Source organism: Vicia villosa, linkage group LG3 (genome assembly GCF_029867415.1).
Source record: "Vicia villosa cultivar HV-30 ecotype Madison, WI linkage group LG3, Vvil1.0, whole genome shotgun sequence".
In the NCBI taxonomy this organism is placed as follows: Eukaryota; Viridiplantae; Streptophyta; class Magnoliopsida; order Fabales; family Fabaceae; genus Vicia; species Vicia villosa.
In genome coordinates, this window is record NC_081182.1 from 186,453,891 (window position 1) to 186,472,203 (window position 18,313).

The 18,313-nt window shown below is 33.3% G+C and overlaps 2 protein-coding genes across 2 annotated transcripts; both read left to right on the top strand.

Annotated features, from left to right (window-relative positions):
* The first annotated feature begins 5,727 nt into the window (after nt 1-5,727).
* Nucleotides 5,728-9,065, top strand: LOC131657013 (uncharacterized). Its single transcript, XM_058926534.1, has 7 exons — nt 5,728-5,973; nt 6,077-6,201; nt 7,354-7,422; nt 7,736-7,794; nt 7,987-8,047; nt 8,130-8,183; nt 8,282-9,065. Exons 1-7 carry the CDS (start codon nt 5,751-5,753, stop codon nt 8,564-8,566), a joined length of 876 nt encoding a protein of 291 aa, XP_058782517.1. The 5' UTR covers nt 5,728-5,750; the 3' UTR covers nt 8,567-9,065.
* A 5,035-nt stretch (nt 9,066-14,100) lies between these two features.
* LOC131662672 (signal peptidase complex subunit 3B-like) lies at nt 14,101-17,768 on the top strand. Its single transcript, XM_058932518.1, has 6 exons — nt 14,101-14,290; nt 14,370-14,417; nt 16,744-16,806; nt 16,988-17,041; nt 17,322-17,408; nt 17,494-17,768. Exons 1-6 carry the CDS (start codon nt 14,165-14,167, stop codon nt 17,617-17,619), a joined length of 504 nt encoding a protein of 167 aa, XP_058788501.1. The 5' UTR covers nt 14,101-14,164; the 3' UTR covers nt 17,620-17,768.
* The last annotated feature ends 545 nt before the right edge of the window (nt 17,769-18,313 follow it).

Sequence of the window (18,313 nt, forward strand, 5' to 3'; positions counted from 1 at the left end):
GTATTGTGATTGGTTTGAGAAACTTGTGGTTAAGGAAGAAGTTTGATCGAGATTTTGTTGTTTGAATCTTTGGTGGATTGATCACTCCCTTAGGTTTAGGCAAGTTTTTGTTTCGATTAGCCTTAGGACTTATCCCTTGTTTGTTAACCAAGCCACATTACAACCTTGAAAAGTCCTTGTGATTCTTGCTTTTGTATCTTCAATGTGATTTTTGGATGAATGCATAATTTAATCTTTTGTTTGCAATATTGTTGGATGAGTGTTAAAAGTCCTTCACCTTTGTGTGTTATTCATCCATTGATGAATTTTTGCTAGGTGTGATTCATGATGTGAGCATGTATTGTGTTAGAATGTTTTGTATGTTTTTTGTGCTTAGGATTCATTTCGTTTACATGTTGTCGTTGTAGGATAGTGGTAAGTATTTACTTTGTTTATACGTTTTTGTATTAAGCCATACATTTGTTTTTGGTTTTTCTAAACTTGTTGATTCACAATTCTTTGGTTTATTACTTTTGATTCTTTGATTTATTTGACATTGTTTGAGGACAAACAAAGTTTCAAGTTGGGGAGAGTTTGATAAGTTCCAAAATGTACTTATTTTGTGTATGTAAATAGTGGCACTTATCGATACTTTTGTTAATACCGTTTGAATAATTCCCCGTTTTGTGTATAAATACGTATACTTTGTGAATAATTGTATTTTCATATACTTTTATACCATTTAATAGTTTTTTCTTTGTTTTTATAGGTATTCATGCTTATTGGAGCCTTGAGGAATAAAGTGTCAAAGGCACGGCTTCGATTTCACAATTTTGGCGAAAGCCCGCTTAGCCACCGTCAAGCGGACTTCCAAAGACTCAAAATAAGGATGACAAAAATCATCATTTTGGTTTCCATTCATTCATTATTGGATAGAGCATTGAATAAGCTTTCCAACGCTTCGAACCGGGCGCAATTCAGAGTTACGGTTCTCGAGTTATGGCGAAAACAAAATCTGATTTTTAGCAGACTCCGCTAAGCGGAGGGGGTCCGCTAAGCGGACCTGCTAAGACAGCAGCTCGTTAAAAGGGGCCAAAATCACATTTTTAGGTCATGGGTTGGGTATTTTTGAGTCCCAACACCATCAACTTCATTCTTAGATCAAAATTAGCTTAGAAAACAACTTCGGAGGTTGCATAAGGATGATCGGGGGTGGATTGAGCGTCGAACGGAGTTGACAAACCGAGAGATTTTCGGTTCATTTCTCTTCTTCTTTATGTATTTCTCTTTGGTTGGTTTTGTTTGTATATTTACTTGAATCTTATGTATATTTACCGATTATAATGTTATGTTTAACTTGCTTTACGAATCTGTGTTGATGTTATCCTGGATTTTTGCTCTATGCTGGGGATTTGGGTTGCTTTAGAGATAAACTTCTTGAATCCTTATCTAGGATGATAATCTGTTGGTTCTGAACTCTAGAGATAGATATAGAGCTAGCATTCACTGTGGGTATCTGTACGTAATGCTTTCGTGTTTGAGCGGCGCGCGAGAGATCGCCTACGCGAGAATACGGATGTTCTCGCGACTTCGTGTTAGAGATAACCTTAGTTGTGAGATGATCTCGTTTGTGCTCCAGAGATGGACGCTTATGTGAGAGATACGTGATGACATAGATGAGTATCGTAGGTTGAGTATAACGGGTTGGTAAGTGTATGTTTGTGAAGAGTGAATATATTTACATTCCTGATAAGTTATTTCTCTTCTAAGAATGTGTTTATTCTTACCTGTCTATATCTTTGTTTACTTTTTGCTCATTCAATCCCGAGCTCGAAACCGTAGAAACTGTTGAATGACATCTCTCAATCTCTGAGGACGATAATTCCCGGATCAATATTTCCAAATCTTTCTTTTGTTGCTTGCCCTATACTGCATTCAACACACTTCAGAGCTTTGAACGGGAATGTTTTGAATTTCAAAGTGTTATATTTGATTAGCAAGACACGTGGAAGCATTAGACAATCGAAACACATGCAAAGAGACAATGTGGCGTTCTATTAGCATAAGACTGTTAGGGTCGAATTAGTATAAATAAGGATCTGAGTGGTAGGATTCAGTGGTGTTCATTTTGTACAAATCACTCAAAAAATCACTCAAGTACCAAGCGAAAGAGAACGAGTTTCATTGAGAATGTACGTGTAACACCATTTGTATTTTTACATTCAGTTTCAGTTTTATAAATTCAAGCCATTTACATATATTGTTCTTTTCTTTCGAGTCTTGTCTTTTATCATTACAATCGAAGTCTTTTTAAAGTTTTTTATTCAGATTTTATCTTTATAATTTGCATTGTCTTTAAGTTCGTTACACATTCAAATGTACCTTTAGATATGAACTCATTCATAAGATTGTAAACTTTTAGACACATGTCCTAGGATCAATCTAGTCGATCCTGTAAGTAACCAAAATATATTTTATAATTTGGACGACTAGCGGTTGTTTTACCAGAAATCACTGTAAACAAATTGGCACGCCCAGTGGAACCGTGTCGAAAAGTGTAAAGGTTCATAAGTTTCGTTTGTATTTGCTTGTGTCTGTTAGGTTTAGGATAAACCAAGACTTTGTATGAACCTTAGGAGTGGTAAATCTACTAGCAGTTTACGACCAATTCCTACACAAAAATATAATAGAAAAATGGCTAATACCGCAAGTGACCAAGGAGGACAAAATCCTCCACAAGGATTAGGTACGGTTGTTGCAAGTTCGACCAATGTTTTGACTTCCATGCCCGGATCTCAAGCCATGCCTAAATCTTCACGATCTATGGCCACAAATAGTTCTCAGGCCATGCTCACATCCACGGGATCCATGGCTACAATTACTTCTATACCAATGTCCACATGGACTATACCCACGATTAGTTCGACCACAGTGCCTCTTTTCGTGAGTACAACAGAAATTCCATCGAGTACTCATGTTGGCTCTTTTTCAACCTATCTTGGAAATCAGGCACAACTGTCGACCCCTAGGCCACCATGTTTTAAAAGTTTTAGGCCTTAGAAGGAACAACCATATGGAATTCCATTCTCTTATATGGAAGGATTACATAATGGCACATCCACATATACACAACCTAGTATGGCCATTTTTTTGCCAATCCAAAATGCTGCCTCTGTGGGTCGAAGTACCAAAACCAAGGTCCTTCGAACTAAATGCTTACACTGACAACTAATAATCAGACAGCGTTTAGACAATAAATGGATGTAAGCAACCATGATATGGTTGGAGTTCTTGCTAGAGAAATGAACACCATATTATCTCCTTTAATCCAAAATGTTAATAGGACTAATCAGGAAAATATCCAGTCTTATCAACAATTATCTGCGTAGATGGCGCGTATACCATATTTTTCCGGGGCTTCCCAACCACCAGGACAACGTAGACGGAACCGTGTAGGAACTCAGGAAGAACCAACTATTAACCAAGTTCAACCACCCAAACAGAATGTTGTCGAAAGAGACATGGGGGCAGGGGTAGAACAATAAGATTTTCGACAGCAAGCCCCTGAAGAACAACCTAGGAGGGTAGTCATGGTTAATAGGGATCAAAATGCAGACAAAATGATCCATAGGACTAGACAAGATAACATGGTGGCGGAAAATAACTTAACTACCATGATCGAAAGAATTATGGCCCAGAACGGCACGAACACAAGGCTTCGACGCCCAAATTATACTTCTCAGTTAGTAGATTTTATTTTACAAAATGAATTGCCAAGGGGTTGTAAGATCCCCAAGTTTACAAAATTTTCAGGGGATACCAGTGAGTCGATTGTCGAACACATAGCCAGGTATTTAACCGAGGCAGGAGACTTGGCGAATAATGAGAATTTGAGGATAAAATATTTTCCCAGTTCTTAGACGAAAAATGCATTTACGTGGTTCACTACTTTGCCACCAAACTCTATAGATACATGACCTTATTTAGAAAGGTTGTTCCATGAACAGTTTTACATGGGGAAGACTAAGATTAGTCTTAAGGAATTGGCTAGCATTAAAAGAAAGTTTACTGAGCCAATAGACGATTATCTAAATAGATTCCGATTGTTAAAATCTAGGTGCTTCATAGTAGTTCCTAAACATGAACTAGTCGAAATGGCCGCAAGAGGGCTAGATTATTCCATTAGGAAAAAGTTAGATACTCAATATCTAAGGGATATGGCCCAATTAGCAGATAGAGTTTGACAACTCGAACGACTGAAGGCTGAAAAGGCCAAGGCTAACAAAAGCTATAAAAAAGAAAGAGTGGCTTATGTCGAAGCCGAAGAGGAGGAATTCGAAACCTTCAACGATCCTTGTAATTATGAGGAAGTTGAAGTAGACTTGGCTGAATTAAAAGAGGCACCTCCATATACTTGTAAAATGCTCACACCTTCGAATGGAATCTTTGTAAGCCAAACGAAGTATTGTCATGAGCTACTCAAGCGGTTCGATATGGTCAACTCCAAGGCTATTGACACTCCCATGCCTACCGCGGTAAATCTAGATCGGGATGAAAATGGTAAGCCGGTTGATGTAAAAAGATATAGAGATATGATCGGTTCCCTTCTCTATCTTACCGCTTCCCGTCCCATATTATGTTTAGTGTATGCATGTGTGCTAGATTTCAATCATGTCCTAAGGAGTCTCATTTAAAAGTCATAAAACGTATACTTAGGTATCTTTGTGGCACTCCAAAGCATGGTCTTTGGTTCTCCAAGGGAAATGATTGTTCGTTAGTTGACTATTCCGATTCCGATTTTTCCGGTTGCAAATCGGATAGAAAAAGCACAAGTGGAACTTGTCATTTCTTTTCAAATTCGTTAGCAAGTTGGTATAGCAAAAAGCAATTTTCTGTTGCTTTGTCAGCTGCCGAGGCGAAATATGTCGCAGTCGGTAATTGTTGTGCTCAAATCCTATGGCTTAAACAACAATTGCTCGACTTCAATATTAAACTAGATAAATCTTTATGTTCAGTGAAACATCAATCTTATGGTGTTCGAAGAAGGAACCAACAGTAACACTCTCTTCTTGTGAGTCCGAGTACATTGCAGTTTTGTTGTGTGTGTGTCAAGCCGTGTGGCTGATGAATCTATTTGAAGTAGCTGACCAGCAAAGAGGGCGACGCTGTAACGATCATGGTTGATAATGTCTTCACTATAAACCTTGATAAGAACCCATTTGCACATGAGAGGAACATGCATATTGAGATAAAGTTTCACTACTTGAGAGAACTTATTAGTGAAGGACGATTGAGATTGGAATTATTGTAAAAGTGAAGACAAGTGTCTGATTTGCTGACTAAGGGAGTCACAATTGAAGTGTTAAGATATTAAAGAAGAGCATGAGCATGTAAGATTTGGAGTACATTGATTAATGTGGTGTGTTAAGTAAAAAAAGTTAATTCACATGCATGTAATCAGTTTCACTTTCATGTCAACCAATTACACCCCAATTACACCCCTTGTAAATTGACTAAGAAAACATCCACTAACAAAGTACAATCAGTTGACATAATATGTAATCAATTACACTTATGTAAAATTAATTAAAATTAATTAAAAACTATAACAAGGAGTAAGGGCAACCGGTTAACATAATATGTCAATGAGATACCCTACACTCTAGAAGTAATAGGAGTAATAAATTATCAAAGGAGTAATAATAGCTAAGAATTTGCCTAATATCCAAGCAAAAATTAAGGCACACTTATAAAAACAAAGGGCGAAAGGCATGCCAGTTGAGACAGAACCTCAAGTAAATGTAACACTGTCTCTGCATCGGATAGGGAGAAGCATAATGGACACTCTGAAATCCCTCAACTTATCAGCATCAAACCCTTTTCATTTCCGTTCCAAACTCTCTCTTTTTCGTCAAACATTCAATCTACTTCACTTCAAACCCTCACTTTCTTCTTCTCCTCGCCTCTTTCCCCTTTCATACTCCTCTCTCACCAGTAATCAATCCTTCTCTTTCTCTCTATGGCTAATTTTAATTTGCTTTTGTTTTCTTGTTTCAGTTATTCTAATGTTGTTGTTTTTGTTTGAATGTTATTGCAGATGGTTCTGCTGTTCCTGCTGCTGCTGAGATAAGCAAGGAAGGTACTTTGCCTAGAGGTGTTGGAGAAGGGGTTAATGAAGCTTCACATCCCAAGATTCTTCAAGTTGTTCTTGTTTCCCCTCAGGTAACATAACAACTTTTTATACTTCAATTTCAGATTTACCTTTCTCTTAATTAATTAATTGAAGCTATGAAACACGGACACCAGAACAAGACACTTTTTGCCTCATTTTTCCAACATTTGTTTGACTTTTTCAAATGTGTCGTACGAATGTAATATGAGTGTCATATAAGTGTCTGACACTGCGACATGCCTTTTTATAGAGGTGTCATATAAGTATTGGACACTGACACGCGACATGCCTTCTTATAGATTTGTTTGTGTTTCATATAATCGAAGACATGTCCGACATCACACTTACACATCTTGTGTTTGTTTAGTTGTATTTTGAAGGAGGGAAACTTGATTCTAGAATTGATTTTTAGCTTTGAATTTATTGTTCGAGCCACTTTTATATGAATGTATCAAATCTTAGGTCATTTTAGATTCAACAACTTAGGATCTGTTTGGATAAACAACTTATTTGAAGCTTATAACAGAATTGCTTATTAAAAAAAAGCGCTTATGGATAAGCTTGTATAAGCCATTTTATAACAAAATATTAAACATATTTAAATTATTTTTTTATATGCTATATGTTGTCTTTACAAACTATCTTGGAGAACTTATAATAATAAGTTAAAATATATGTTTGAAAAATGTCATAAGTTGTTTTGACAGTCTCTCCCAGACAGTGTCACAAAACTTATGTCAATAGATAAGCTCAAATAAGTCAATCTAAACAGACCCGGTGTATCTTCGCATAAACAATTATTTTCAGTTAAATGTGAGTTGAGTGTGAAGTGTTTTATCCCATCCAAAATTGAAACAAACATACATTTCTACATCTACACCATATGTGAATGTAAAATCAATCTTCAAAAGAAGATTTTGGTTATTATTTAAAGATTGAGATTTAACTATTTCTATAATGTTGTAATTGTTGCAATTATTTTGGTTTAGAGGGATGAAAAGAAGAGCATAGAGACTTAAATAGTCTAAATTCAAATGATGCACTTCATGAATGTTACCGAAGAAAAATTTATGACTTTTATTCATACTAATACTAGACTCTTCGACGAAAAAATCATGATACTAGACTCTAGTAACTTATTTATAGCTTTGATATCTCTCAATTTCAGAAGGGTTCTCTGATATTCATATTGTTCTTGTTAGATTCCAGGAAACACCGGCTGCATTGCTAGAACATGTGCAGCATCAGCTGTTGGACTACACTTAGTTGGGGTGAGTTTCACTTTCTATAAATCAACCAATTTTTCCATTTGATGTTTTAGATTATCTTATATTTTCATGTTTGTTGCAAAACATTAATATTGTCAATCGCGGATCACAGAAAATAGCCGTTTGTTCAAATTCTACTATGCAGCAATGCTATAGCGGCACTAGCCTCTATTTAACAACATTTTGTATTAAATAGTGTATTGTAAAACACTATCATTTGTCCAAATTCCGCTACGCTATTGTACCGCTATAGCCGCTATTTAACAGCACTGTAAAATACTAATCATAGCCTCTGTGTACCTCTCTATCTTTTCAGCCCTTGGGATATAAGGTGGATGATACCAAACTAAAGCGAGCTGGATTGGACTACTGGCCGTATCCATCGATATGTGCTTCTTTAAAGTTGATACCTGTATTCATTTGCATCACTTATGCTATTCTTGATAATCTTGGTTTTTCGAGGAAAGTTTCAACTGATATAATATTGTTTTATCTAAAACAAAACAAAGAAAGACGTAATTGCATTACATTTTTATATCTGTTTTCCGTATTAACACAAAATTGCAGATACGTGGTTGTCAAAATTCACGATTCTTGGGAATGTTTTCGTGATTATTTCTTGCAACAGGTGATTATCATCCTAAAAACTAAATTGCTGGAATCATCGTTGTAAACTTTTTTTGACTCTACATGTCTATTATTTGGTACAGGAAGGTGAAAAGCGATTGCTAGCATTCACAAAGAGAGGAACAAAAATTCATTCGGTGAGTTTCTCTTCGTTAAGTTTAATATCGTAGTCCCTTTATTTTGAATCTATTTGGTATCGAAAAACGTTAATTATTGGTTCCTTTGTATGTTGCAGGATTTTTCCTACAGAAAAGGTGACTATCTATTATTCGGTGCTGAAACTACTGGTCTTCCGCCCGAAGCGTTGTTAGACTGCAAAACCGAACCATTTGGTGGCGGGACTCTTAAGATCCCGATGGTTGAAACGTACGTCAGGTGTTTGAATCTATCGGTAAGTGTTGGCATAGCTTTGTATGAAGCTTCTAGGCAATTAAACTATGAATCACTTCAGATACCTTCGGAATCTTCATGTATTGATACTGAGGAGGAATCATTTGTTACTGAAGACATTTTTGGCTGATCATTATAATACAGAGAACATTCCTTTGTGTTTTTGACTAAATATAGCACATAGACAACATTTTCTTCTAATCACAATGTTGTTGGGATGAGAATATGTTTCTGATGTGAAAGTGGGTTCTTTGTCCAAGCAAAGACTGAATGTGGGTGCATCTATTCCTCTCTAGGAAGGAAAAACATGGGGTCTAGATGATGAGCAACTAGCCAAATGCATGGTTTTGAGTACAAGTACAATGAATTTGTTATTAGAAGAACATAAAAGGACAGAAGATAGATTTTAAACTTGCGCCATCTTCGAAATTAAACTTGACACTCCCGCATATTTTCTTAATTCTGCAATTGCCTCTCGATAAATTTTAGTGAAAAAGTGCGAATGAAATTTTTTGGTAGTTCATTTTTAAATTGTCGGCATGAATTTTTTAGCGGTTTTTTTTAAAATAAATTTAACATGCCAGATTCTTTTGATTAATCTAGTATCTTTTATCATTTTCCGGATTTTTCAGAAAGTTGGTAATACATATTCAATAAGCACAAACAAGTTTTTTACACTACCGATTTTTTCGTAAAGTGTCATAGTTTATCAGATTTTTCGAAAAAGTGTGGTAGTTTATCGGATTTTTTGAAATTTTTGGTAGTGTTAAAATTTTTTCTGTCGAATATAAACTACCATCAATTTTAAAAAATTCGGAAAACTATACCTGATTTTTTGAAACATCAGGTATTTCTTCAAATATTTAACAGAAATTAATGATTTTTTACTGGAGGTGGGCAAGTGCAATACAAAATCCCATATAAAAGTTTTAGTAAGGGCATAAAGGTAATAACTCACATGTTGGAGTGCCAAATATAAGTTGGAGTTGGGCAAGTTAAAAACTCACAAACCTTGAGGGGAATTGTGTCTACTTGGGTTGAGGACTAGTTTGTAGTCTAATATGGTAATTGACAATTTGACACATAACAAAATAAATCAATTTCATTCATTACTTTAAAGATTGAAGATCGTTCCTAATCGAACGAAACTCACGCTATAAGGTTAGCCTATTGACATTAAACCGACGACGTTAGGTCAAAAGCGTCATTCTACTAGCCATGGACCCAAAAAATATTTTAGGCAGTGTTTTAAAAATCGGACCGGCCATCAAACCGGTGAGGGTACCGAGTCACTGGTTTATTGGTCGAACCACTGAGTCACTGGTCGAATCGCATGATTAAATCGAATTAAATCGGATAACTCGGTTGAATAGACCGGTCGTTATAACAAAACTATATAGGTATAAAACATGTCGAACATGATGATTCAGTCTCTACAATATATAACTGATACTTAAATTTTTTTAAAAATATCATATCCTAAATAAATTCACAATTTGACCGGTTCATACCGATTCAATGGCATATCTGATCCAGCAATCAAACCAGATCGGTTACATGGCCGGTTCCCGGTTCAACCGGCCAGTTCGGTCCGATTTTTAAAACACTGTAATAAACTAATTGCAATCCAATAATTCTCACAACATATATTTTCTTTTCACTAAAACCATCGTACACCACCCTCCCATTTCAACACACTTCCACTTCACTTTTATATAGTTTTTATCTCTCTCTTCACTAAAACCACTTCATTAAAACTATTGTGGTTTGAATTTCACAATGAAAAAAATTTCAAACATTAAAATTTCCCCTTTTTTCTTTCTTTATCTTACGAATTCTTTATTTATTTTTATATAAGATTATTCAATACAATTGAATTTAAATTATTATTTTTATTCATTTTACAATTAAATAATTTATTTTAATTTATATTTATATTTAAATAGATTTTACACTATATAAAATCATTTCTATTTATTTACTATTATTAAAAATATTAATTAATATATTTTTAAAATTTACACGAAATTTTATTTTAAAATATCAAAATTTCTCTTTTTTCACGAACCATAGTCAGTTAAATTTCTCTTTTTCTCACACCTATTTTATTTTAATTAACATTTGTCTTTATTTAATTAAGACACAAAATTTATATTTTCAAATGTCAAATTATTTTCTTTTTCTCACGGGCCACTATCAACAAAATACATATTTTATTTTAATACACATTTGCCTTTATTTAAAATACAAAATTCTTATTTTCAAATGTCAAAATTTTTATTTTTCTCACGGGGCATTATCTGTAAAATACCTTTTTTTTTAATTTACAATTGTCTTTATTTGAGACACAAAATTCTTATTTTTAATTTGCAGTTAAATATACCTAAACACAACTCTTAATTTAAAGTATAATTTTACACTACTAAATAATTTTTACCCGTGCGGACGCACGAGTATATTACTAGTTTACACTAAATACATAGCAATTCATCTCTAAATTTATTTATTTTTAAAATTAAAAGAAATAACTTTTTGATCAAATAAAAAAACTATAAATGCATATGTACATGTTGATGAAATTTATTGGAACATCATATTAGAAAATCCCAAAAATATAAAAAGTAAATAACACAAGAAGTGGTCTAATAACATGAAATGTTCTTGTCTGGAGAGTTCACAAATTTCTTTATAATGAAGTAAATATAATTTATGTACTTAAAATAAAATAGAGTAAATATAATTTATTTTGTATGTGTTCAATGACCTCAAAGATTTTAGCTTTTCAGTATTTTGAATTATCCTTTCATCACTATATTTTTTTATAAAAAAATTATTCATTAGCATTAGAGGACTACCCTTTTGTCCCTCTCAAATAATATCTAACTTTGAGATGTAGTTTTAACTTTTCAATAACATTTTTAATTTTTTTATAGATAATACAATTATTGTTCACAAATTTATTGTTTTTAGTTGTAAAATTAAAAAAAAACCTAATAAATAAAATTATAAAAAAAAAGTTTTCCTAGTGCTAGTTACCATGAAGTGTCTAATTCTTAGAGAAGAGGAAATGTGAACTCAAAGGTTATGATGAGACGAAGCGTCCTGTTTAGCGTTAAAATCAACGCATTGGATGTCGTTACAGAGAGAATGAGTTATTTTGAATTGAACAAATTTTTTTACAATGTCTTTTATATATTGAATCAAAACAATATGACGGGGTTTCAATAAGTGTGATACAATAAAAATAAAATTATCATTTTAGAATGTTACTCAACATAACATGCATACTTTTCAAATTCATTTCAAAAACTCGCAGCAGAACTCAAATAAATACCATAAACTTCTATTATCTTGTCAAAGAAAGTGCTTAATGAAATTATCAAAAATTCACACATCAATTTAAAATAAATTAAACGACTCATTCTTCGATGTTATAGATCAAAACAATAATTCAAACTAAGCAACGATAAAACAATAAAGAAAATGAAGAGAGCTTCATAGTCCTCTTCCGTCTCATTGAAACACTTACTCCTCTTGATTATTTGTACAACAACTTACATAACAACACAAAACAAACAACAAAGGGATGAGAATGCACTCAAATATATTAACGGTGTAAAAGAATGCAAGGGTAGCTTGAATTGCATAATCAATAACACGCATTCAAGTTACACAACAATCATCTCAAATAGCCTTTATGTATGCAGTGTGACTCACAACTCAACTTTATGCATGTAGTACCAATTTGGACATCAAAAGTTTGTTATTAATCACGTCCGCTCAACAATGGTTTCTCATTTGAATCGGGTCCCCACTCCTGAATCTCAGACTACTCATTTGTCCCTACTTCTGAACCCGTGAGTGGGCTATTTCAAAACACTTACATGTATGATGCATGACATACAATTAATGTAACAACACTCATGGTTCCACTTCTAACCATATACAACATGCCATAATGCACTCGCAATAACTCCCACTTCGAACTACACACCACAATATAACCACATATAATTATATTTACCACATAATTATATAAACTATATCATAAGACATATACATAAGTATAATTCACGTCTTATAATTATAAGATTAATTAAATTATTATTTAACCCGTCACAATATTTCATCTTTAATCATTTAAATTCATCATATACACTCAAACAACAGCCGAACAGTGACTACTCGAGAAAAAAGTATCGAAAAATAGACTGAATCACTCAAATAATTATATAAATGCAATAAAAATTCAATTAAATAAATTAATCGAATTCAGGATGTTACAACAGTCACCCCGCCCCATGTTGACACGAGGCTCTACCCTAACAATCATTCAGTCTTTTTCGATATCAAGTATGTTCTTAATAGGAGAAAAATCAACCTCAAAATGATGAGACCTCTTGTAGACGACATTTCTCATCCTAACATTAACCCATTTCTTACATACAGTGTAGGCAAAACTATCCTTTAAAGGATTCCTCTTTTTGAGACGATTGACAATCTTTTGGACATTCTCATTGTGTTCCTTCTATCGCGTCTAAAAGGACTTCCATTCATATCTCATATCCCAAGGTTTTTTATATTTTTTTTTTATTTTTATTTTTTTAAAGTGGAGGAAATATGAAGAAGCACCAAAATGACAAAAATCCATCTAAATTTAACAAAGCACTCCACCAAAATCTTCTTCTTCGAGCACATAAGAGCCTCAAGATTTGACATTGATTTGGTTATAACCTCGTCTCTTAATTAACTAGAGAAAGTAAGTAAGAGCACAATTCTTTTACCGTATAATGTTCGATGAAAAGACTGAGAAAAGGAGATACACTACATATAACAAGAGTAGCAAAATTAAATTGGATTTTTTCTTGTAAAGTTGAGAAACAATTGAGAAATTAATGAACTTAGTAAAAGTGGAAGCAAATGAAAAAATGATCGAGGAGATCGAGAATGTCGAATGCAGGTTTTGTGATGATTGGTAAGTTTCATTGTAGCTTGACTCCACGTCAGCGCCAAATGTACATGACATGTCTATAACAGAGCTAACATAAAAGACAAACGCGACATTGTTTTAAAAAATAAAAGATTAAATTAATCTTTTTAAAAGTTAAAAGACTAAAATGGATCTCGAAATAAACATAAGAGATAAAAAAAATAATATTTAGCTTAAAACTTTAAAATTATTGAATGTTAGTGTTATATGATATCAAATACCATTTGAGAACTTGATTATAAATTTTTTTCCTCTTACTTAAACATACTTTTATCATTTATACAAGTGTATTTTAATATATACTATTTTGACTAAATATTTTAAAAAAATTATATTGAATTCATTTTTAAGAAAAATATTATGAATAACAATATTTTTTATTATTATAATTAAAAAATCATTTAAAATATACTTTTTTATTATTATAATCCTAACAATGGTCGAAACTTTTTTCACCAACAATTTAAAGAAACTACTTTTTAATTTAAAAAAAATAAAATTATAGTCATTACAAGTACACTTTTAATAATCAACAATAGGCAAATATGGTATTAATTTCAGCAATAATCTAATAATCCAATAAGACCCCACCGAACGCGTGGTATAACCAATCACAAAACACCATTCTTCCTTTGCTCCGTCATTACACTTCTTCTTAAACCCCTCTCTCTCTCTCTCTCTCTCTCTCTCTCTCTCTCTCTCTCTCTCTCTCTCACAGTTTCCTTCAATTGAATCAAAATGCATTCCTTTGGTTACAGAGCGAACGCTTTATTCACGTTCGCGGTTACGATTCTCGCTTTCATCTGCGCCATAGCTTCCTTCACCGATACACTCAATTCTCCATCTCCCACTGTTGAAGTCAAGGTGTGTATCTAAAACTTAAACCCCTTTCGGTTTTGGTGATTATTGATTTTAACTTTGTTTTGTTTTTTTGTGGGTTTAGGTTTTGAATATCAATTGGTTTCAGAAACAGCCGAATGGAAATGATGAGGTAATTTGTTCGTTAGTTTGTTCTTGTTTGATTGTTGTTTAAAAATGTGTGAGATGTTGTTTGTGTAGCCTCTGATCATGTTGAAATTTATGGAAGTACGCTTAATTGTGTTTTTGTTAGTACTTTTGTAGACTAAATTGAGTTCTATAGTGTGTTTTTTTAGTGATTTTGTTTGTGAAATTGAGTAGTATAGGTTTTGATTGTGTTGAAATTGCAGAAAAACTCCTTAAGTTTGTTTTTTGTTGGGAATTTTATAGACCAATTAACTAATGAAAGAGTCATTTGGGGACCAAATGACACTCACAAAAGACACATTGTATGCTTTTGTAGTTTTTTGATATGTTGAGGACTATTGTGACAATTTATCTATGTTGTTGTTATTTTGATACACCGTTGTGTCAAGAATTAAAATGACTTATTACACTTTTGTTTTTGTTAAGAGTCTCACATCGAACAATATATGGCATGAACAAATGTTTATAAGTGAGGGACAATCCCCACCTTACATGCCACCAGTTTTGTAGAGATGTGTTAGGCCCAATAACGTTTCTTAATATGATATTAAGAGTCTCGTTTAAGCTCCTCCGTTGGGCCACCTGCTATCGGACCACCCACCGTTTCTTTCCACGTTCCAAATGTGCCTGGTCTTTCCACCTTACAAGTTAGTTTTATAGGGATGAGTTAGGCCCAACGAAATTTTTATTTTTTACGAGTGTTGTTATTTTTTTAGTTTTTGTCTATGTATAGGGTTATTTTTGTGTGTGTAAACGTAATGAGTTTCATACTTAAGAGAGTGATAGATAGATATTCAACTCATATTTGTGATGTACTGGAATGATATTGAGACGGGAATTTAGTGAATGAGAGAATGAGAGGAAACATCTGGAGGGAGAATCATAAGGATGGGAGAATTTGATGGACAATAATCAGTTTAGTTTAGTTGATACCAAACATGATTTTAGCAACCCCATGGTGATACCAAACATGGATATTAACCACGGTAGTTTTTGTAAACTCGCGGCGGCTTAACGTGATTTTGACAACTCTACTGTGATATCATTTATATTTGTTGTCTTCTCTACTATTAGAACAGAATTATACACCGAGGCACGTATGGTCTGATCTTTTCTTGACATTTACTGTGACGACTTGGGTTCAAATTTGAAATTTCTCCATTAGTTGGTCATGGGTAAATTCCAGTATAACCGTCGCATAGGTTGTTTTGTGGTGTGTAAAATAGCTATAGCTGAGCAGAAATGTCCCCTATTGTGGCACTTAACACCAGCTATCAAGCGGTTTAACGTCTGCAAGTTGTGGCAGAGTAGCTCTTTAGCTGCTGCTAAATGGTTAGGGCTTGTATTGCCGTTACGTTTGATTTCTGAAAATTTACTTTTCCTTTATCTCTCTAAATCTTCCATTTCAACTTATATGTACTGTATGAGATTGCAAAGTCTGTTTAGTCTTTAATTTATCTAGATAGGGCTCCTTAACATATAAAGTTTGAATACCAAATATCAGATATAATCTCCTTTTCTAGGCGTGACTTCGACAAATTCAATTTACTTGAGTTTAATTTTTTTTGCAAAGGCAAAAGTAACTTATATTTGAATCAAACCTAAGCACAAGTCGTGAAAGAGAGAAAAAAGATTACATGCAAAAACTAACAGTAAAATGTGAGCTACATGAAGAGGGCAAAAAACACAATTGAACTAAGAACAACACAATAACTTTACCCCCTACCTGAGTTATACTTGTTTCCTTGACCAAAGCATCGTATAGAGTCCCTTTGGTTTATACAAAATTTTGTTCATCTAAGTCACTTATAGTAAAGCTTTAAAAGTCATGATTTGGTTTTCATTGTCCAGCCTGAGCTATACATCTTCGTTGAACTTAGGTTTTACACACACAGCATTAGGGTTAAGAAGACAGTTGAAAAACGTTTCATCTCAAATGCTTATCTGGTTTAAGAGTTATGCTGTCTTCAACTTAGGCATTTTATGTAGACTTTCAACATTTGTACATCAAGGGTTTGATTGATGATGACTTTCGACTTGGCATTTAAACTTTTCAACTAAGCTAAAAATTGAAATTGAGGACTGGTATGGCAGTAATTATATGTCAGTAATTTGAGTGATTGAAATTAAGTTATACTGATTGCCTATCTAGCTTGATGGTATCCTCAACTTAGGAGTAGACAAAGATTTGTTAAGTTGTGAAAGCACTTGAAACTCATATGTGTATATGTGTTTACCTTTAATCTCTTAACCATTTTACCAAACTTCATAATGCTTCCCTATCTGAAACAAGAACCTTTCTATTCTTGCAGGTTAGCTTGACACTGAATATATCAACAGATTTACAAACCCTTTTCACGTGGAATACAAAACAGGTTCTCGACTTCAACTTGCATTTTGACTTTTTTATTTTGCTTTCTGAAATGTATATCAGGAATCGATGGGAAGAAAGAATGAAAACTAATTTTGCATATCTTGTTATATTGTCAATTCTGCATATCTAGTATTTTTGGGTTTGTTGACGAACTTAGTTTTGCTTCTTTCCTATGCTTGCAGGTTTTTGTATTTTTAACCGCTGAATATGTAACTCCAAAGCATGCCTTGAATCAGGTACAATTTCTTTCGTTAGCTACCTTGCATCTTCGGATTTCTATTAAAATCAACACAAAATTTAGAAAATAAAAACTAAAAATGTTAATAGTTTGTTAGTGGATCTCATTTTCTATTAATGTGGTGGCAAGTTCAATGTTTTGTCTACGTTATTCCTAATATCATGGTACTCGGATAACCGTGTATTTGCTTGCTATGCTGCATGCATCTCTGTCATGTTCTGTATATGCTGTGTCATATATGTTTCTAGTACTTAGGTTCTTGAGATGCCATTTTACAGATATCTCTCTGGGACGGAATCATTCAGTCTAAAGAGCACTCAAAGTTTACAATCACCACATCGAATAAATACCGCTTCATCGATCAGGTATTCATCTCTTCAAGGAAATTGTGTCTAATCTGTATTGCGTTAAATGTCATTAATTCTTAATACCCGTTTTTCGTGTGTACAGGGAAGCAATTTGCGCGGCAGAGAATTTAACTTTACTTTGCACTGGCATGTTATGCCAAAGACTGGCAAAATGTTTGCAAACAAGATAGTCTTGCCAGGTTACCGATTGCCTGAGGAATACAGATGATGCCTCTTTTTTATTTAATGTTTTTTAATGTGTAACTTTAGTTTTTTCAAAAACTGGTATAGAACATTTCAAAGATCTAGAATCAGGGGAAAGAAATTTGTGTGTTGGATAGTGGAAATGAATAGCATTGAATACTTGAATATTTGAAATTTTCTTGTGGTGTGGTCTCCCAATTATCTCAGTTTATTATTCATCTAAGTAAAAAAATCTTATGAGCCTATTCTGTCTCGCTCCAGTGTGTCTGAATTGATAATATCGGACTAAATATAGTTTATATTTGATCTTATATTATCAATTCAGTCATACTGAGGAGGTAATAACACTTTCGAGGTTCAGATGTTATTTGATTCTATATTATCAATTCAGAGATACTGTGGAGGTAATAACACTTTCGAGATTCAGACATTTTTAAGATGAGCGTTATTAGTTTGCACGAAAGTTTGCATATACAATGATTTTTTGAAAAAGACATAAAATAGTTCAACAAATTTTTATATTTTATATTTGATAGAAAATATGAGATGAATTTGTCCCCCCAAAAAAAGACCAGAACAAAAAAGATCATAAAATAGTTCAACAAATTTTTATATTTTATATTTTATATTTTTATATTTTATATTTTATATTTTATCAGAGATGCTGTTGAGCATTTTCTAACATTTTTCTTTATGGAATGGTATAAATTTAAATTTCA